The 22,861-nt window shown below is 41.0% G+C and overlaps 1 protein-coding gene across 1 annotated transcript in view; it reads left to right on the top strand.

The window, feature by feature from the left end:
• Positions 1 to 14,897: 14,897 nt before the first annotated feature.
• Positions 14,898 to 22,861, top strand: part of cbx1a (chromobox homolog 1a (HP1 beta homolog Drosophila)) — a 138,503-nt gene continuing 130,539 nt past the window's right edge. The window contains exon 1 of the mRNA XM_037689309.1: positions 14,898 to 15,059. Coding sequence (XP_037545237.1) covers positions 14,898 to 15,059 — 162 coding nt within the window. The remainder of the gene's footprint in view (positions 15,060 to 22,861) is intronic.

Raw genomic sequence — 22,861 nt, forward strand, 5'->3', positions numbered from 1 at the left:
TTCGCCTTTGAGAAATCACTTTATGAGGACAACTGTTGAGGTTAAAAGACAAATTAAAATAGACACAGCAGTGGTGGGTGACAGGAACATCCACCACACTCGGCTGGTCAATGATGAGACCAAAAGAGAAGACAAGGTCCAAAGTATAGCCCTTCTTATGTGTAGGCCCAGAAACATGCCATTTAAAATGAAACGCCTCTGTGAGTGACAGTAACTCTGATGCTGAATTGTAGGATGAGTCATCAATACGAATATTAAAATCACCAAGAATTAAAATTTTCTCAAGCTTGATAACAGAAGATAAAAATTCAGAAAAATCCTCTAAAAACGCACGGGCAGGACCAGGAGGTTGGTAAATTAAAACACAATAAAATTAGTCAAAATTCCCAACCTTAGTCATCTGTAGTTCAAAAGAGCTGAAAGGATCTGGCTTCATGAGCCAGCAGGAAAAGCAGTCCTGATAAATGAGCGCAAGTCCTCCTCCTCGCCTAGCAACCCGCGGGGTCCCAAACAGGGAACAGTTTGGAGGACACAGTTCATTCAGATTAATAAATTCCTGTTCCCATTGCCAAGTTTCTGTCAAAAACATGAAGTCCAGACTTTCTTCATTGAACAAATCCCCAAGGATAAAAGCTTTATTCGCTATAGAGCGAGCATTCAACAGGGCGATCCGTGTTGGTTTTACACGCACAGCTGCAGATGCGCTCTGGGCTACCGGACATCGAGGCAGCAAACTAGGTCCGTCCACATACCTCTCCTGGCAGGAGACGGTTCGAAGGAACCGGTCACGCAGTGTGGGGAGCCGGGCTTGACGAGTTGGTAAGATCCGATCAGCGTGCTACAGGGCCGGTGATGCACACAACGGGGAAGGCGCACAGGACAGGGCCGGTTTGCAGATTGGTACTGGCCAGAGGCAGCGCTCATTTCCAGCAGAGCTGGACCCGCTCAGCCATGACATTTTCCCTCGCTGTTTCCTCATCCTGGTCTGGACACCAGCTCTAGATCCCCGCTTCCTTCTCCAGCCTCGGCACTTTGCCAGCAGCAGGTACTCGGGTGATGACGTGGCGCATTCAAAACCTAGAGGGAAAAACTCTGCATACATGGCCCAGGTAACGCAGGCATCCTCCATATAATATTTTATGGAAAATAACATGTGCCGATCATATTGATATTGATTAACAGCCAAAACACAGTTATTTGATAGGCTAGATAAAGCAAAATATAATATTAAACAAATCACAAGAATGTGAGACAGATGAGACGGAACAGAAGTCATGCTGTACACAAGCGCTATCTTTAAATCTGAGTCTGATTAGTTTCTTTAGAATGATTTGTTCAATTAGCTTTGTAGAGATATAGTAGAGTGCTGTATGAATGGGTACACGAGGGCACAGATTGTAGTGTAAAGTGCTTTGAGTATCTCGATAAGATAGAAAGGCGCTATATAAGTACAGTCAATTTACCCTCTCCCTCGTCAACTCCTCTGAGACAGTCATGTCAAAGTGGTTGAAAACACTTCGGTTGAAGAACAAAACGTCTCAGCAACAAAAGAAACCGGACAGATGACCTGACTGAACATTGTTGTATTATTACCTGGATTATTGAACATGAACTTTGGTGTTTTCAACCACTTTGGCATGACTGTCTCAGAGGAGTTGATGGGGGAGAGGTTTTACCCCAGAGGCCATCTTAGCACGAGCAAACTGTTTTTTTTCCCACTATGGAGTATGCTGTTTGTTGGAATCAGTTTGTTGGTGGCTTCTCAGATCTAAGTCCTTTGGATGAAGGACGAAACGTCTCAGAAAAAAAAAAGAAACCAGAGTAATGTTGTGTATGCTGTTCAGTGTCAGGAGGGCTGTGATCAGTCTTACATCGGGGAAACAAAACAGCCACTGGCCAAAAGGATGGCCCAGCACAGAAGATCAACATCATCAGGCCAGGACTCTGCAGTCTACACTCATCTCCAGGCCAGCGGTCACTCTTTCAGGGATGAAGATGTGCACATCCTGGATAGAGTGGAACGATGGTTTGAGAGAGGAGTAAAGGAGGCCATCTTTGTGAAAAGAAACCGTCCATCGTTAAACAGGGGTGGAGGCCTACGTGTTCAATTGTCCCCCTCTTACAATGCTGTGATTGCTAGTATCACTCAGCCCTCTGTGAATAGTAAACAGCCATCAGTGTGCTAATGATCCATTGTTAAGTCGATGGTCCTTCTTGAGCATGTGATCAGCTGGTTTTGGTTGTCAGCAGCAAAACTGGTTGATCCACTCTGAGAAGGTGCTATTTAAGAGACTGAGCTGAATACAGCACCTCAGACTGAGGAAGTCTCTCGGATGAGAGACGAAACGTTTCTACATTTTTTTTGTTGTTTTGCTTTGTTTTTCTTTTTTTTTATGTCCAGAGGACCAGATTTAACTTTTTTGGGCAACTTCCTGACTGTTTGGAGCTCGTTGCGAACCGCTGTTATACCATATTGTGTGACCACCGTATATTGTGCCCGTAGGGGGCTGTGTTGCATGCACTGTTGCAGGTCACAGAATATGGTGTAACACCGGGTTCAGTCGACCCAACCAGAACCAGCTTCCGTCTGACCTTGTTTCACAAACTAAAAGCAAAAAATATTAATCTCTAAACCTATAAAAAAAACCTATAAACATCTATCCATCCATCCATTATCTTTACCCGCTTCTTCCATTTTGGGTCACAGGGGTCGCTGGTGCCCATGTCCAGCAGTCACTGTGCGAGGAGCGGGGTACACCCTGGACGGGTCGCAAGTCCATCACAGGGACACATAGAGACAAACAAGACAAACGACCATTCACTTTCTCACTCACACCTAGGGACAATTTAGAGTTACCAATCAGCCTAACATGCATGTTTTTGGTCTGTGGGAGGAAACCAGAGTACCCGGAGAAAACCCACGCATGCACGGAGAGAACATGCAAACTCCACCCAGAAAGGCCCTTGGTCTGGGGTTTGAACCAAGGACCTGCTCGCTGAGAGGCAGCAGCTCTACCAGTTGCGCCACTGTGCTGCCACCTATAAACATATTAATCTCTAAAACTAAACCTAATGCGCACCACAGCTGGCGGTGGTGCGAGGTGGTCGTCCACCCCACTGTTTTTAGTTTTGTTTTTGATGTGCTGCACGTTATTTCTTTCACTTTTGCAGCTTAATAATAATAACTAATAGTTTTGGTTTTCCTGTGATTTATTTGCAGTATGATAAATTGTAGGAGTATAATATACTCTCCCAATGTTTTGTTGGTCTTTTTTTTTTGTAAATAATAAATTACGTTTTTTTTGCGGCTTTATTTTTCATTTATTTTTTCATCTTGAGATCCTATGACTTCATCAACTACTTGAGTTCTACTCGAGTTTTATTATGATAATGTCGAGTTTAAAAATTATGTAGTCGTTCAACCCCTAGTTCACATTGTAGGTCGGACCCCATAAGGGTGGGAGTTGGACTCTGCCAGGGCTGCCCGTTGTCACAGATTCTGTTCATAACTTTTAGAGACAGAATTTCTTGGTGCATCCAGAGGGTGGAGGGAGTCCGGTTTGGTGGCCTCAGGATTTCATCTCTGCTCTTTGCAGATGATGTGGTCCTGTTGGCATCATTGTACCGTGATCTTCAGCTCTCAGTGGAGCAGTTTGCAGCCAAGTGTGAAGTGGCTGGGATGAGAACCAGCACATCCAAATCTGAGGCCATGGTCCTCAGCAGTGGCGGCTGGTGGATTTTTGTTCAGGGTGGGCGGGGTGGACTATAACTCCAAAATAGACAAGCGCGCGCACACACACACACACACACACAGACACATACACTACATTGCCAAAAGTATTTGCTCACCTACCTTGACTCACATATGAACTTAAGTGACATCCTATTCCTAATCCACAGGGTTCAATATGACGTTGGTCCACCCTTTGCAACTAGAACAGCTTCAACTCTTCTGGGAAGGCTGTCCACAAGGTTTAGGAGTGTGTTTATGGGGATTTTTGACCATTCGTCCAGAAGCGGATTTGTGAAGTCACATACTGATGTTGGATGAGAAGGCCTGGCTCTCAGTCTCTGCTTTAATTCATCCCAAATATGTTCTATTGGGTTGAGGTCAGGACTCTGTGCAGGCCAGTCAAGTTCTTCCACACCAGACTCTGCCATCTATGTCTTTATGGACCTTGCTTTGTGCACCGGTGCACAGTCATGTTGAAAGAGGAAGGGGCCAGCTCCAAACTGTTCCCACAAAGTTGGGAGCATGGAATTGTCCAAAATGTTTTGGTATGCTGAAGCAGTCGAGAGTTCCTTTCACTGGAACTAAGTGGCCAAGCCCAGCTCCTGAAAAACAACCCCAAACCTCTGCAATCCCCCCTCCACCAAACTTTACACTTGGCACAATGCAGTCAGACAAGTACCATTCTCCTGGCAACCGCCAAACCCAGACTCGTCCATCAGATTGCCAGATGGAGAAGCGCGATTCGTCGCTCCAGAGAACGCGCTCCACTGCTCCACTGCTCTAGAGTCTAGTGGTGGCGTGTTTTACACTACTGCATCCGACGCTTTGCATTGCACTTGGTGATGTATGGTTTGGATGTAGCTGCTCGACCATGGAAACCCATTCCATGAAGCTCTCTGCGCACTGTTCTTGAGCTAATCTGAAGGCCACATGAAGTTTGGAGGTCTGTACTGATTGATTCTGCAGAAAGTTGGCAACCTCTGTTACAATATTTCCTATTTAGACTGGTCCTATGTTTTTGATCTGCTCAGAGACGGGATTATAATGAAATTATGACCTGGTTCTGACTGGGTTAAACTGGGCCAGCAAACTCTTAAGAGAGTCTCCCTGATGATTCAATATCTGTCAAGAAATAGTTTAATCTGCTTGCCACATCACGTAGAAAGGCTTTGAAGCACCGTCTCATGTTTTTCCTAACACGTCAGTACACATAAGATCTCTGAGATCACACTTAGCCACACCCCCTCATACACTGACAGGTTGAGCTCCCCCTTCTGCGAAAGGCGGAGTCTAAGGCCCTATAAATTAATAATGACACGAGACATCGGGGCTCTGCTTCTGTGTCTGTGGCGTCACAGGCTATAGAGTCCAGAGCTGTGAATTGTAATCTTTTACTGCCTTTTCTAATATAAATTGATAAAACTTAATTGACGTTTCCTTGATTTATTGATTAATATAGTTGACACTTCTGAGGAAGGTTCGAGTCGGGGTAAGGACGTGGGCTGGAGGGGGTTTCCGGATCCGGTGGCCCGCGGCCATCTCCCGTCTTTAACAGTTGGTGCTATGTTCTGGTCTTTCGTTTTAGAAGTGGTAGCTCAATTTTTATTATTATTTAATGGTGACACAGCGGCGGGTGGACGGAGTCAGAGCAGACTGAACGAGCCGGCTATTATCATCTCAAGGTAAGCAGGAAACCTGTTACATCGAATTTCTGCATGTCCCATAAGGACGGTCAGGCTGCTCTGTTTTCGGTCCGGTGTACGCAGTTTATTGAACTAAAAGGCAGTGGAACATTACAGTATAATACGGGATTTTTATTTTATTTATTGGACGTAAAGTTTATATACGGGACATTTTCTCGCCGGGACGCGCATGGGAATGGACCAGAAACTTTAGCAACTTGCTAACCAGAAGTGGTCCGGGAGCGTTATGAACACGCCAAACGCTATTTTTTCCCTGAAAACAAGAATCGTCCGGTTGATTTAAAAGCCTGCACGTGAACTTTTGTTTGATTTTAGATTAAATTAAACAAACGGCGTGACTGGAGGTTTAAAGCCCCGCATGAAAATTATAACGTCATTTATGCTGACAGTAAATTTTTTACGAAAAGCATGCGCAGTCCGAAGATGTTCCGGGTGTCACTGCCCGTCGCTGTTTACTAGAAACGCGTTAATACATGAACGTCGGGAAAACGTTAAGAGGTGTGGGTCGTTCTGACAGTTCGAAGAAGCTCTACTGGGTTTTGGGTGCCTGTGGGGAGCTTTGCTAACTCTCTGAAAGAAGTTGTCGGCCCGGGGATCCTGTTTGGTGATAGTCCCCTCTGGGTCTGCGTATGGACGCAGACTGGTCAAAGAGCATAGCAATATACGACATGCTGAATATGGCAGTGCTTATTGAAATGGGAGGATCTTTTAAATATGTAGGGATGGCACCATCTAGTGGGCCTTCCCCTGTCTGTTCTCCCTTGTGTCTGTATTGATTGTCTGATTATCGTCCCCTGTGTCATGTCCTGGTTGTGTGTATATAAAGTCTGTCTGTCAGTTCTGTCATTGTCGGTTCGTCGTTGGGTATTGCCTGTCCTGTCCTGCCTGTCTGATCCTGTTCTTGAGTCTGCTTTGTAAGTTTTGCTGCCATGTCAGCCTTTTGATTTATTATTATTATTATTATTAAAAGTATGTTATTTTATACATCTGCCTCCTGAGTCCTGCCTGCGCAACTGGGTTCTTCTGTCCTGATCTGCTTTGAAAACCCTGACAAAATATATACATAATACAAGGTATGCAGTCCAAGAGAGACATGCGGAGGTCCAGGGGAGACGTGCAGAAGTCCAGGAGAGATCTGTAGAATATTGTGGAGTCATTAGTAGTAATAGGGTCAGATTAGTTATTAGAATAGGCAGTTGAGGGACATTTTAGAAGTTTTGTTTTTAAAGAAAAAGAAGTATAATGTGTTGTATATGTTTGTAGCCTCGAAGTGCTGATAAAAATATAGTGTGTGTATGTGTGCGTTGTCGTTGTGGTTAAGCTAACACTGACTTCTATAGTCAAAACATAAGGAAAATCAACATCTCGCGGTTATCTTGGACCAAGGTTATAAGAAATGGGTGACCAGCTGCCAGATGGTTCTTTAGGAGCCTGTATTGAGGCTGGGAAAAACAAGCTTTGTAGCTCTCACTCCCTTCAGGAGTCTAAACAACAAATTGACACATTTGATAAATGGGCAGAAAAGCTTACTGTTGAAGGTGTTTTTGGAGATTTGAGAGGCCCTGCACCAGATATTGTACAGCAGGATTGTTATCTGACTACGTTAAGGAATCGTCTGTCACGGGCACGTATAAGATCTGACAGTGCAGGGTGGCTGACAAGGGGCAAGGCCCTTAAAGAGACAATGCGGGCTCAAGATTTCTTGAAACTCACCACATTTTATTTCAGTAATTTTTTTCAGACCCAACAGAACAAACTGAAGGAGGCTGTTCAGGTGATTAAAGCACCAAGCTTGGATGAAACTGGTGAAACAGGTGATCCTACCCACATGGGGACTGGTGAGATAAACCAACCTCTCTGCACACAATCTACACTTACAACACACACTCTAAATCTTGGGGACCATGACAGGCCCTATAAGAAGGTGAATACTTTGTTACGAGTAGCTGAATCCCACCCAGAGCTTAGACTACAAACATCGAACAGTAAACATGAAGAGGTTAACCCAGGTGAACCTGTCGTTCTCCAAATGCCCGTGCTGCGGATGGGGGAAGGTGAAAAAAACTCTTGACACTGAGAGAGACAGGTGTAGTGAGAGAGAGCCGAGAGATGGATTTAGCTCAGGGGTGCTCTCTTACATTTTATAATATCTGGACTAGTTCAAGTACATGATATTATACTTAATTTAAACGGATTCTTTCATTTTTCTGGACTAAGTGATCTTGTGCTTAGAAGTCCTGTGTCGGAGATGGTCTAATCAGTGGCATGAGACGTTAATTTTCTTTGACCCATCAAAATGAATGTGGTCATTTATTAACAGAATCAAAATTTAACATCAAACATTGTACACTTGATTATTCTGATTGAACGCAATAACACAGCTTAATTAATGAGCTTTACAATGAGAAATCATACGGCCATGATTTCTCACTTGCAGCTAAAAACACAGACATATCTGAAGATATCTGGATTAATTACTGCAGGCTTAGCTTATCTTTTACTGGCAAGATAGAAGAGTTTTAAAGATGGGAAATGAAGGAGTTTAAATGGAGAGAAAAGATGTGGATGAGGATGTATGTCTGTAGACCAGAACAACACGTTCCTTTCAAGCGCAGTTCGCCTGCGGTACACTGGTAGTGAAGCTCATGACGACTCTTTTACCTTGGCAGAGGATGAAACAGCTGCGGTAAGAGGTCCCTGGTACGCTACCTTTCAGCGTCTCCTCAGGGCGGCTGCGACTCGGCAGAAGTCGTGAGAACTCGTTCCACAGAACAAACTTCCTCAGAGGTTATAAGGCTTTCACCGGGTAGAGCCACAGCGAGGCATCGTGGCTCCTACAGGAACTCCAGCCGAACTTCATCAGTACCAGAAGAACTTAACGGGACTCTGAGAAGACTCAGAGGAACTCAGAACTTCTGTTCTCTCTCGGAACTTCGGTTCATGTCTCCCAGAACTTCTGTTCTCCTGTGCTCCCAGAACTCTGGTTCATGTCTCAGAACGTCTGTTCTCCTGTGCTCCCAGAACTCTGGTTCAAGTGTAGAACTGACTGGAACTAGGAAGTGTCGACATTTAAAGAGTTCTGTTTCCGGTCCCTTTTGGGAAGTCCTGATTGGTTGAAAGAACCAACAGGGGTGTGGTTTTAGTGACGTAAGAGGGTTACTACAAGTCAGAAAAACAGTGAGATGTTTAGGAACAGACAGAGAAATGTTTAGGAGCAGACAGAGAAATGTTTTGGCGAAGTGGGAGGACTCAGGCGCCAGTAGCTTCTTATTTCTGTCTGAGAGGTTTAAAAACATGACAGTTCGTTCTAATAACTTCTTTCTGACTTTTGACCGACATCACTCCTTTCTCATTTCAGAGAGAAGATCAAAATGCATAATTACTTTGTAACATAGACATTTAAAATGATTTCTACTTTGAATGAGGATTAAAAAAAATCATTAATACTGTTTCACAGTTGATTTAAAATGAGTAGTTCACTTCAACATTTAAAATGGTTTGAACTAAACACACAATGAAATAACAGTTTCTGTCCCATGAAGGTCTTCAGGGTCAGGTTTTGACCTGAGGCTTAGTTCACTACACAGGGCGGAAATGAAGGAGAAAGACAGAGATGAAGCAACAGATGAGGTGAGGGGTGAAGGACCGGCCATAGTGACAGGCGACCTGCTTAGTTTGGGTGTAGAGCCCGGCCCGAGCAATACCATTACAAACGGGGTGGAGGAAATACAGGGTGGGACTGCACAGATGAAACTGGTGCAGGAATTACCAAGCCTGATGCCTTTAATAGCTACATTAGTAAACCACATAGAGAGACAAGATCAGAGACATCATGAAGAGATGTGTTTATTTACAACTGTAAACCAGAAACTGGTTAAAGAGCAGCTGGGAGACCGGAGAGAGAAATCTAAGAAAAAGAAGAAAAAATGTAGGAAACATGAAATGAACCAGATGACAGCTGTAGGCCCACCACTAGAAACTGAAGGAGTTTTCCAAATGGAACAAATAACTTACCAATGTGCATCATACAGGGGTGGACTTCGAAGTAGAAACGGGGAGATCAGGTGTGGAGGACAAATGTCATTGGGACAGTATTACTGTTGTACATGTGGGAAGGCTGGACATCTGGCCAGAAACTGCAAAAGTATGTAGGGCCCAAACATGTACCAGAATTAGCTATCGAGCAGAGGTTTTTACATGACAGGGATTTAGAGAATTTTAATAAGATGTTTTTTCACAGATTTGGTACCAAAAAGAAATGATAAATAAAAGTTGTTCTGTGTATTTATTAACCATTTTTTGACAGGTTGTCCAAACCCATCCTGGTGCCGAATTAAAACTGTTAAATTTTAGTTTTTAGCTAATCATCTTTCATCCCCCATCTTTCTCTTTGCACTATGAATGATAATTTTTGCTAACTACTTTTTCTCTAAAAATTTCAGCTTCGTCTATTTAATTTTAAATGCCTGTATATAAGTTGTTGTTTGTCGATGACATGTGAAGGATCCGATGTGGTTCAGTTCAAACTGGTAGCCCAGACAGGAAGCAAAAATCTCCACAATTAAGTTGATGTGAGTAGATGAACACACAAAGACCTTCTCTCTGAAGATAAGGTGACAGGTCAAAGATGTTTTTCATTTACTACAGTAATATGTGTGGATTATCGTGTGGTGTCTGGAGTAAAGACAGACTGGAGCCTGGTAGCCAAGATAATTAGACGACTTCCAGTGTCGTCTGACCTTGTTTTATATTTTTCTAGCAAAATTTAGTACTATTACAGGTTAAAGTAAATTAAATCAATGAGGAAACTCTAACACGTCTGTGAAATTAATCCAAACTAAGGTAACGGTATTTGGGGAATATTGTAATTATATGTGCATAATTAATCTTCCATGGTACATTTTTATCTGTGTAAATACAAGATCATTTTTTGGTGTTTTTACTTGTGTTTTCTGATTTTATAAGTTTTTATCTTCAATTTCAATTGTTTTGTTATTGACACATGTGTAATGATCAATGCCATGAATTTTCACCTGAGGTAGAATGTTCAGGGTTTTTGTTTTTTTTATTAAATAAAATTGCAGGGTCTGTTGGGGTGTGGACAGCTCTCATCTGGACTCAGGAGGGGAGGAGAGTAGAAAATAATGTTTAAAGATTTGAATTATTTATTACAAGTTACATAAATAAAAAACACGTATACTATTCATGTCGGAGCAACACTGATTAACACATGCATGTTAGGTTTTGAGGCGCGGGGCCTCCTTAGCAAAGATAGGCCTCCTTTGCTGAGGACGCCTGGTGACTTACAAAGGTATTTGCCTGGTTAAATAGACGTTACGTTCAAACACACACGTGCACACACACACACACACATATATACATATATATATATATATATATATATATATATATATATATACACACACACACACACACACACACACACACACAGATTAATTGACAGATAAATGGATCCACCCTTACATTATGGACAGTTTTAAACGGTAATACAAGCCGACATTAACTATGAGATTTAACAGAATGTCTTGAAGGAGTTGTGATGCCCTCCCTTGGAAGTGCGTGATGAGAGCTGGAATTGTCTCACAGCAGGTGCCCTGCAGTTTTAAGATATAGTCTTAGTGTAAAATTAAAGAATTCCAGATTAAAGTTGGTAATTTTATGTTTTCAAGAGAAATTTTTCACTTCACCGGTGCCAGTCCCTTTAAAAAAATTATTGGTTAAACAAAGATTATGTTTGAGGATTATTTAATATATGTGATTTGTATATCTTGAACAACATTAACCCTTCACAGGTCTCTGGAGCCGTGCTGGACTAAAATGACTACTGTGAATGCTTTTTAGGCTGTATGCCCCCCCCCCCCCAGTTTTCTCTCTACATGAGATGCCATAAGGAGAATTAAGAACCTAAAACTGTAAACTGGACAGATGGGATAACCAGTGAGGTATCAGTGTTATGGATGACTGAATACAATTAAATATTGATAATCAGGAAAGACACAATTCATGATTTTAAGTAAAGACTATAGATTTTTCTATAATCAGATAAGCTAAATGTTAGAGATTGTTTTGGATAATGAATTAGGCTGGAATATTGTATATGATGTAAGGAGCAAAAACTTTGCTAGATATTTGACTTCTAAATCACTTACAATGCTCAGTGACAAAGTTACAGGCAGATTAAATCAAATCTATAGATTTTTTTATCGCAAGTAAGATTTTTACAAGTGCTAACAGAGTTGGAATATACTATTTTTTACTTCTTTTTCACTATTTTTACTTATTTTTATTATTCTTTAACATATACTATCAGAAAATATATAATAATGAATTCTAATAACTACTAACATGATTTAAGACATAGCATTTTAGAGTGATGTTGTACAACACTTATAATGACTTGTGAAATTTGGTGTGTGAAGAAAAACCATAAGTGTTGCTGATAAAATGCTAAATGATAGTGATGACTCAATTCAGAAAAACTTGACAGGAATAGTACTCCCTGAGCTGAGAACATCACGCATCAAATGAGGGTGTTAACATTTATCATGAATGAGGGTTCTTTAAGATTCATACTGATCTGGCTGACAGTTTAAGTAACATCAAATTGACATCATTTATCATTATTAACATCTAATTAACGTTACCAGCACAGTGAAGGGTTTTCTATTTTCTGATTTTACGTTTAAACATATAGATGAGGAGCGTTTTTAAAATATATCTTTAGCCAATCAAACAATTTGACACTGTAAACTTACTGATTTTATTAAGCTATGAGTTGATAAATGATTATTGATAGATTAGAGTTTTTGGATTTTTAGGTGTACTGAAATGATTATAGAACACTGTTTTGACATTACAAATATTTATAGGTTGCGTTTTCAATGCTAATCAATTAATGATGTGATTATATGTGAAGCTATGTTTTTGGGGAATTTTTAACAATTAAGTACATATGTGTGCTTTAGAATTATGGTTTGATGTTTGAACTCAGCATTAATTGGGTGACAGGTCTTCTCCAACTGCTTTGAGAGATGAGATGATTGATGGACTGACTAATTATGAGATGGGTTTAATATTAACGTTTACAGTTTATTAACAGTATTATGGAGCGTTATGATTTTTTCCTTAAAATTAACATGGTTGAACAAGATATTTATGCATGGTACTTAGCTAAATACGCCCCCTCATACACTGACAAGTTGAGCTTCCCCTTCTGCGAAAGGCGGAGTCTAGGGCTCTATAAATTAATAATGACACGAGACATTGGGGCTCTGCTTCTGGGTCTGTGGCATCACAGACTGAATAGAGTCCAGCGCTGTGAATTGTAATCTTTTACTGCCTTTTCTAATATAATTTGATAAAACTTAATTGACGTTTCCTTGATTTATTGATTAGTATAGTTACCACTTCTGAGGAAGGTTCGAGCCGGGGGTAAGGACGTGGGCTGGAGGGGGTTTCCGGATCCGGTGGCACGCGGCCAGCTCCCGTCTTTAACACCTCTTCGCACTATGCACTTCAGCATCCGCTGACCCCGCTCCATCGGTTTACATGGCCTACCACTTCGTGGCTGAGTTGCTGTCATTCCCAAACACTTCCATTTTCTTAGAACACAGCTGACAGTTGACTGTAGAATATTTAGGAGTGAGTAAATTTCACGACTGGATTTGTTGCATAGGTGGCATCCTATCAGTTCCACACTGGAATTCACTGAGCTCCCGAGAGCGACCCATTCTTTCACAAATGTTTGTAAAAACAGTCTGCTTGCCTAGGTGCTTCATTTTTATACACCTGTGGCCATGGAAGTGATTGGAACACCTGATTCCAATAATTTGGATGGGTGAACAAATACTTTTGGCAATGTAGTGTATATATTTATGGGTCCTAGACTTCTTAACATTTAGACCACAGTCTGTGAGGATCCACAACTTCTCCTTCTCCACCATAACCGTCAGCACTGGCTCCCCTCAGGGCTGTGTGCTGAGCCCCGTCCTGTTCACTCTGCTCACGTATAGATGTGCACCTACACATCCAGGCTGCCATATTGTAAAGTTTGCAGACGATACAGTAGTGGTGGGATGCATCACAAACAATGATGAGTCCAGCTACAGGCAAGAGGTGGAACAACTGGAGAGCTGGTGCAGGAAGAACAACCTTCACATCAATGTGAAGGAGATGGTCGTGGAATTCAGATAGAACAAACACAGCTACCCCCTCAAACATAGGAGGATCTGTGGTAGAAGTGGTCTCCAGGTACAAGCACTTAGGTGTGCACCTGAATGACAACCTCAGCTGGGGCAATAACACTACCAGCCTGATCAAGAAAGACTCTACTTCCTCAGGCGGCTGAGGTGAGCTGGTCTGGGAAGCTCAGTCCTCACCTCCTTCTACAGGTGTGCAGTGGAGATCATCCTCTGCAGAAAGAACAGTTTTGCAGAGAGTGGTGAAGGCTGCACACACTCCTGCCCAGGCTGGGAGGAGCAGGAGAGGGGCAGCCTCTGGAGGAGGTGGGGGGTGTATGGGGGTGAGGACGGAGCGACAGGATGGTCACATTTAAGGCTCGTGCGTCCTGTCAGCTGCGCGAAAACTGTGCGCACTGTCGGCAGAGGGTTGAGACGTCGTACTCAAATGTCCACCCTGAGCGGCTGAGGAGCTGCTCCGCAGACAAGGGGCGTTTACCTTTGGGACAAATTGAGGTCGCCGATTGGTCATTTGTTGACACTCCTACTGGATTGATTGACATGTCACAAAAAAAACAAGAGATGGCAGCCCCAGGCATCAGACCAGCCCACACTGTAATCCCAAACAGTTGTACTAGCTCATAACTAATAAAGTCACAACAGTCAAATGTCGTTAAGGAGTTGACCAAACTAAAGTGTTGAGCTCTGTTGAGATTTATGCCACTTTAATTGAATAGGGCTCAATATTTTATAGCTAATTTGTGGAACGCTCAAAAGGCTTAGGAACCATAGTGTCATGACGTTCTGGTGGGTGGGGCTTATCTCTCCCTCAGGTAAGATGAGTCAGCCATCTTGAATTTGCCTCGATGCGGAGAAGTTTTGGCCAGCCTGTGAGGATGTGGACTACGGTTTAATTTGTTTTTATTTGTTGGCAATGTGCATTCCCCTGTCCCCACCCCGCCGCTTCAAACCACCAGCACCTCAGTTTTTTTCATTCTTATTGCCCTTGTTTTCCTAAGCGCGGTCTTATCATCAGCCCTGATTTGGTAAGTAAGCTAACATTTTTTTGTTTGTTTTTTTAAAACTGAATTTTGATAAATAGTCTTAAATTTGGAGCTGGGAATACATTTGTACAATGTGTACAGTGAATGTTTGTTATTGTAACTTCAGAAGTTGTTCAATGTGACAAATACGTTATGTTACTTCAACTTACAAAGGTGTAACATTTTCAGCGGGTTTCCTGGATGAACTACATTTCCCATAATGCATCAACAACGAATCAACAACGTTAACCTGCGCAATCAATTCTACAAGGAGCTGGACAAATACATGCCTAAATTCATCACCTTGTTCAGAGACAAGGCCACCAAGACTGGCAAGATAGCGGAGGAGCTAACCAAGCTCATGAGGATTTATGACCTTCAGGTGAATATTTAACTTTGCATGATTCAGAAACAACTGTGAGACAGCTGCCACAGTGTAAAGTGCCTCAACTGTGCCCTGAGGTTAGGGGATTATGCCATGAACACATTGTCATCTCATCAGAAATAGAGGTCTTGACAAGATGTATTCTAAAAGAAAGAAGTACCTTTTAAAAATATACTTTATCAGCTTCAATTTGAAGAAGTCCTAATAAATACTGTTTTCATAAAATTTGATTTACAATTTTAAGGTTTTTCCTTTGTGAGTTATTATTTACAATAGAAAGTTATTAATTTGGATTAAAAAGTTTGCTCTGTATTTGTGTAATATATAATATAATAATATTGTAATGGATATTTTTTGTCTATAGGAACAACATGATGTAAATATGAGACGGGCCCTCATCCTTCATGCACTTCCTGTATACCTGCGTGAAGATGCCTCCAAGTTTTTCAGGACCTGTAACGTAAGTGTACTGGCCTCACTATCAATCCCTTTGCCTAGATATTCAGTCAGCTTAAACATATGACATCACTTAAAGAACTCTAGGAGAACCAGAAAACAGGTTATGTGAAAACTCGGAGTGAACCCCGAGATGAGAGAAAAACTTTGTTATCCATTCCAGAAAGGAGGTTCAACAAACTCTGAACTCTGATATTCCAAACAGGTTCATTTTGTTTACACAATATTATACTTAAAGTTTTATTTTTTATCAGACCAGTGCTTGACGTTTCGATTACTTTTTGCAATCTTCATCAGAAGTCACGTGATGTTACTGTGACGTGTCTGCCAGCTGATTTTAACCCTGCATAAATCAGCTGGCAGACACGTCACAGTAACATGATGAAGATTGCAGGAAGTAATTGAAACATGTCAAGGTACTAACACACAGCACTGGTCTGATAAAAAATAAAACTAACTATACTCTGAACTCTCAGTTGATGTGTTGTCCCTCCAGAAAACACATCAACACTCCCCTGTTGCCACGGTGAATCACAGTATCGGAGCTCCATTAATGGTGGCTTTTTACTAGTTGTCAGGCACGAGCTCAACTTTGTTTGTTGAACCTCCTTTCTGGAATAGGACCTGTTTATGAAGTTTACTTGTTATTTTGCAAACCGACATGTAGAAATCACATAAATTAAAAGGTAAGTGTAAATTCCACTAAACAAAAAGTATGCTAACAGATAAGTTTGAAACTAACATAAGATATAAGCATATGTAAAGACAATTGGTTAAACATGTAGCTAAGTTGCAGTCTAAGTCCAAAGTGCTAAGTGACAGTAATGTCTAGACATCATTAGCATGATTTGTATCCTTGAGGGACTGACTGAACTCATTCTTGTATTTGTGTTTTGTAGTCAGCAGATGGTCCAGACCTCACTGACACTCCGGTGGCTCTTCTGACAGTCGTCACAGATGATGCAGCCCTGTTCAGCCCTGAGAGCATCTGTATTGTTGTGGAGGATGAAATACTTGAGTGGTCCCACAAATCTGGCTGACTCATTTCTCCTGCTCTTTGGGTACATCTATGCGCTAGACCTACAGTACCCCAAGAATCTTGAGCTTACATTCACATTTATCCAAAAAGCTGTGATGTGTCTTGAGGACAACAAACCACTAAAAGAGCGTCTCCTGACGCTGATGAATGATTTGTTCAATGAGTGAATCACTCAGAATGGACTATTTGTTGAAATGAGTATTGAGGAAGTGTATTTTTTTTCCCTCCTGCCTCAGATTTAATATGTTGATTGTTCATAGATAAATATCACATCATTGCCGTATTGCTTAAAGTTTATGCACTGAATAACTTGTGGGAAACGACTGTTCAATTCATGCACTATACATGTTTAATATTCTGTTGCCTAATGCCTACCTTGATGCACTACCTGATGTTGCCAGTTGAAGTACGGCACAGTAGAAACAAGTACTTTATTTGAATGTTTGTTTGTTTGTTTGTTTGTTTGTTTTAAGTTGCAGTAAGTGCCAAAATGTTTTTAAACAGTGTTAAATGGCTCCACATTCTAATAGTTGTCGTTGTTGAGGATGGATTATACTTATAATCTAGAATTTTATCATGAATCCTTTGGGAGATTTTATCATAGGTGCTGGAGTCATCTCCTTTTCCATTTGTTTTAATTTATGACAAGCACTTTGTTTTGACTGATTCGTGCCTTTTAAAAAGCACATTGTATTGAATAAAAAAAGTTGTTAAATTGTCACTGTGTTGTCACTTCAGTATTTCATTATAGGGTTAATTTTGAGTGCATGTTCCCCAGATTGAGTTCAGTAATATAGAAAAATTTCAGTCTATTTCAAGCATTATATGAGTTGAAAATATTGAAAAATTTAAGTGAAGTACTCCCTAATCATAGATTGAGAAATATCAATATTTATAAGATAACGTTGAGATAATTTAAGACAACTGCACATGTAATTTTTATTTTATGTAAACTTAAAATATTTAAAAACATCAATAAAATATTAATATGTAATCTGTTACAAAATAATTTTTGAGTTCTGTGAACTTATTAGGGTTTACAGTGCACAAGGAAATATCCAGACCCTCCCGCAGCCACGCTGGACTGATTTTAATTCGCTCATGATAAATTCCTTCATTTCTCACAATTTCAGTCATGGCTTCAACAGAGGAGGAGGAAGAGATCACTTGCCTCTTGGAAAAACAAAACAAAAGAAAAGGCCAGATCAGGGATGAAGAAGGGAAATTTAATACATTGGTGTCGCATACAAAACAGTCCGTTGCCGGGCAGTTTATTGTGCAACACGGAGTACGCATGAGTGGTCGTAAAAATTGAGCTCTTCATGGACATGCCCTGAGGGCGTCCGCTTCAAGTTTAATTCGGTACGCGTGGACCTCGGCAGACTGATGTACATGCAAGTATACTGGAGGCTTTACGCACTGAAAAACACTCCCTCTCCCCTCCTCTCCGACCCCCCCGATCACTTAAGGGGGGGGGGGGGGCTGCATCTCACATGGAGCTGCTGAATTGATCCGTTCAACAACAGAAATGATAATTTATTCAAAAGAATAAACAAGAAAATGTATTTCATGTTCATGGATGATAAGCAGCTTGTGTCTGTTAGAGCACTGTGTCTGAGATGCAGATGGCATGTCCTGCGAGGATGAATTCATCTTCATCCAACATATTCAGCAGGACAGTAAGTAAGTAAGTAAGTAAGTAAACTTTATTTCTATAGCACTTTTCACAGACCAGGGTCACAAAGTGCTGCACAAAATAAAATAATAAATTAAAACAAACATACAAAACAATAAAACACAGTATTACGCTAAAAAGCAAGTTTAAAAAAGTAGGTCTTAAGTTGTGTCCTAAAAGTATCTATACAATCCAGAGATCGAATGGTACAAGGTAACTCATTCCAGAGGCGAGGCGCCACAGCTTGAAAAGATCTGTCTCCTCGAGTCTTAAAAAAGGTCCGAGGAGCCATCAGCAAGTTTAGATTGGACGACCTGAGGCTCCTAGTCGGAACATAAGGCTGGATGAGATTCCTAATGTAGACTGGCACTTGTCCATGCAAAGCTCTAAAGGTCAGTACCAGGATTTTGTAGTGCATCCTGTAAGATACAGGCAACCAGTGTAAACTTTTCAGGATGGGTGTAATATGTTCCCTCTTATGAGTGCAAGTGAGCAGGCGTGCAGCTGTGTTTTGAACTACCTGCAGACGCGCAAACTCCCTCTTATTAAGACATGTAAACAGACTGTTACAATAATCCAGTGCATGCAGACAGTGCATGTTATGCACAGCAGCGTCTCCAGACAGCTCTATACGGCACGCACACTGCTGCAGATGTGGCTGAACTACATTTCAGACATAATAAATAAAAAAAGCTTACTGTAAAAAGTAAATAAAAATGCAAAGAGATAAATATTTGATGTGTTATTCACATTACAGCACATTTCAAAATAACGGCGCTAGATGGTCAAAATAACAGCAATCAAAATGTCAAAAAGACAGTCCAATTTACTTTCATAAAATAAATGGATGGATTGTCTGACAACTGAGAATTGAAGCCTTCAGATGCTTCAAAAGGTGCCACTTTGACATTTGAGCAGGAGCAACAAATTCAGCATAGAAGAGTTCAGCTCAGAACTGTGAAGTGAGAGGAGGGAAGGGCGTCGGAGCCGCTCTATTCACAGACAACCTGTTGTTGCTCTCAAAAATAGTAATTGAATCAAGTGTTTACAAATGTAAGTAAACGTAGATGTTTAACAACCCGTTAAAATACACAAAAATGCAGGATATCTATTACACAAAATTTTCTGTGGGAGGACAGAACCCCTCCGATGGGACGTTTTCAGAGCATTTACACACTTCTGAAATAGCACACGAACATGAGCCGTTATTGCCAGAAGTTTTCCAGAGTCTCTGACGCACACAATGATTTTACTGTAAACACATTATTCTCAGGTCAGCCTGACACAGGACAAACTCCACTTAGCTGATGAAAACAATTCTGACGGGAAACCGGGTCTTATATAAACATTTGGTCTTTTGCCCAGACATTCTTACATTCTTGGTACTTGTGGATACAGATAAAAAAATTATTCTCGGGTCAGCTTAACATGCTCCATGCATAAAAAACATCTGCAAATACTCAGAACCTGTTAAAAACAAGTTCTGTTAATCACATTCTCTGCATGTCATTGTAAGTTAAAAAGACGTATTTGCTTGGGCCCTGTTATGAAACAGATTGTCCAATTAATAAACTTTCTTAAATCCTACAATCCTCCCTGTTTGAGGAAATTCCTCAAATAAACTAATTCTACCAAATTTTCTGATATAGTTAGTGATCTATAAATATGTGAGTGGGAGATTATGAGTAAGTGCAAGATTAAATTATATTTATATGTGAGTTTATATTGTACTGTACAGTGTGAATATATGATAATGTAAAACAGTGGTGTTATAACAGTTAAAACTTAAGATCTTTACCAAAATATGATCACTCAGTCATTTCATTGGATAGTTGCCATTGCTCCCTGAGGAGCCGAAAAAACCTGTAGCTGTCATTTACAGGAAAAATGTCTCCTCAGGACTAGACCCCTCTGGCTAGATTTTGCCATTTTATTTCTAAGGCAGGGAGCAAGTGCATTAGCCAAATAAAATTCTGTTCAACACTTTATAATTGAAAACCATTATGAATACATATGAATTGTGTGCATTATGAATAGAGTTATAACCAAATTACCCAAAATCAGAGTAACATAATTGATAAAAGCAAACATAACATGATAAAATATAAAACAAATAAAGATATAACATATGATGAAACACAAACTTGAAAATGATGTCTCAGTTGTTGAAAGACATGAGTAGTTTGATTTAAGCCCCTTATCCACAGGGCCTTTTGGTGCTCCTATGTAACTAGTTCGGGCCGATTGCGTAGTGTCTCCACAGCGCCTTCAGCAGTGGAACCTGCACGATTTTTGGGACCTACTTCTCTGGGGTCCCAGGTCTGGTTCTTGTTGGGTCCAGATGTGACGTCAGCGCACTGTCGGTCACTGATTGGTCAGGGGGAGGAGTCACTGGATCTTTCAGAAAGTTTTCAAAACACTGATCCGCCATTTGAAATTTCTCGGACCGGAGTAGTGGCTGGACCTATTTTAAAGATTTAAAAACAATAATGACAACACCGTGGTCTAATGCTGAAGTGCTGGCGGTTTTTTTTTTGTGCTTGCTGGCCGACGACAAAATTCAGAGCGAGCTAGATGGAACTCCACCGGTCTACCCGGGTCCTCTCCACCACAGCGTCAGAGCCGGGCAGGGCGTCATCTCCTCAATCTAAAATTTATCTGTGGAAGTAAAAAGCACTATTTACTGTTACGTTTTTTTGAGTTGAAAACTGCATAAATGGTGAAAGTCTGTTTTCTTCGAGAGAAGCTAGCTGGCCGTTGTTAGCATGTAGCTTCGTGTAGCTTCTCATACCGTTATATATCGCCGGGATATGAATTTTATGTCATAACAAACATCCCAGTCGAATGTTAGATACAGTAGGAATGAGTGACAGACCGACCGGCCGGCAAAAAAAAAAAAAAAACGCGACTACTGCCGTGTTCTGTTCAGCTAGCATACATCGTCAGACCGCCATACGCGTAGCACTGATCGCCATACTCGTAGCGCAAACTGACGGTTGCATCTATCCACAGTGAGAGCACCATACACTTCTTTTTAATGAGTCATATCATTTAATCAGTTAACCTGTCAAATCATCATATTTTGTTATTAACTGCTGTATGATACCCTGATGCCGCAATCCGCCCTGAATATTAGTTGTATGACACCCTGATGCCGCAATCCGCCCTGAATAACAGCTGTATTACACCCTGAGTTAACAGTTAACCTGTCAGATCATCATATACTTTGTTTTTAACAGCTGTATTACACCTCAATGCCTCAGTTCGCCCTAACTTATCAGTTTAACAGCTGTATGACACACTGACTTTACAGTTTAACAGCTGTATGACACCCTGAGTTAACAGTTAAGGCAGCAGATTGATTCTATTGTCCTTATATTGTTTAAATTCACAAAGCTCGGACTAACTTCACTTGCATAGTTCGCACATAAACAAACCGAGTTTTCGCTCCACCTGAAGTTGAGCACATATTACACGCAAAGCATCACCAAAACGATTTACTTACGGTTCAGGAAATGCATTGCACACTGTAAATTGTGTAAATACACAATAATACCATGTGTACTTTGCACCAAAACAATTTACTAACTTTCTTTCTGTTGTATTTTGCAGTGTAGGATGATCATACAGCTCCTCTGAACGTCACAGGCTTATTGTAAAATGTGCAAATTTGCGCATGTGTATTAACTAAATGTATGATACCATCACAGGTATGCTGAATGGACAGAACACCGGCCAAAAAAACCCAAACTGACATAATTGGTGTGTAGCTTCGTGTAGCTTCTCATCACTGTAGACAATATCGCTGGGTATCTAACATCTGACTGTTCTTACAGTCAGTAAACACCAGCAGATGTCCACAGTAGTGAAACATATGATCGTCAACACTAACTAAACAGACCTGTATTAACATGTAATATGTATCATTTCAAGTTAATCAGTCAGTCCCTGTCTGAAGCTCCTCTAAAGCCACGGGTGTCCTTGGAGAAGGATGGGACAGTAATGTGTGGCCACTGCACTTTAAACCAAGTATGTCATGACACAAACATTCAAAACTTGAAAATTACAGATAAAAGCAAAGGATAATGATGTTTAGAGGAGATTATAACATTATTTTTTCTTGTTTGTCAGATGGGGATATGAAAACAGCCAGCCAGACATATGAAGCCATCGCTGGACCGCAGCATCAGGATCTGAGAGTTTGTGCTTCCAGACTACACATCAGCTGCAGCGGACCATACCTCGGAGCTTCTCCGGACGCTCTGCTCTCCTGCACCTGCTGTGGCAATGGTGTTTGGAAAATAAAATGCCCACATTGTGCCAAAGATGCTGGAGTCCTCGGTGCCTCAGTTAAGAAACATTTCTGCATTGACAACACAAACGGGTCCTATGAACTAAGCAGAGGTCACACAGGTACAAGCTCAGGTGTTTGTGACAGAGCAGGAGTACTTTGACTTCATGGTGTGGTCTGGGTCAGATTACTTTATTCAGAGGATTGTGTCTGATGGTGAGTTCTTTACTGAAGCAGTGAAAAATGTAGAAATGTTCTACAGGTCAGCATTTTTACTTGAGCTATTGGCCATATTTTATTTTTAATTATTGTTACATGTTTTGGAGCAGCCAAACTAA

The sequence above is a fragment of the Nematolebias whitei genome, chromosome 15 (genome assembly GCF_014905685.2).
Source record: "Nematolebias whitei isolate Nwh7 chromosome 15, NemWhi1, whole genome shotgun sequence".
Lineage (NCBI taxonomy): Eukaryota > Metazoa > Chordata > Actinopteri > Cyprinodontiformes > Rivulidae > Nematolebias > Nematolebias whitei.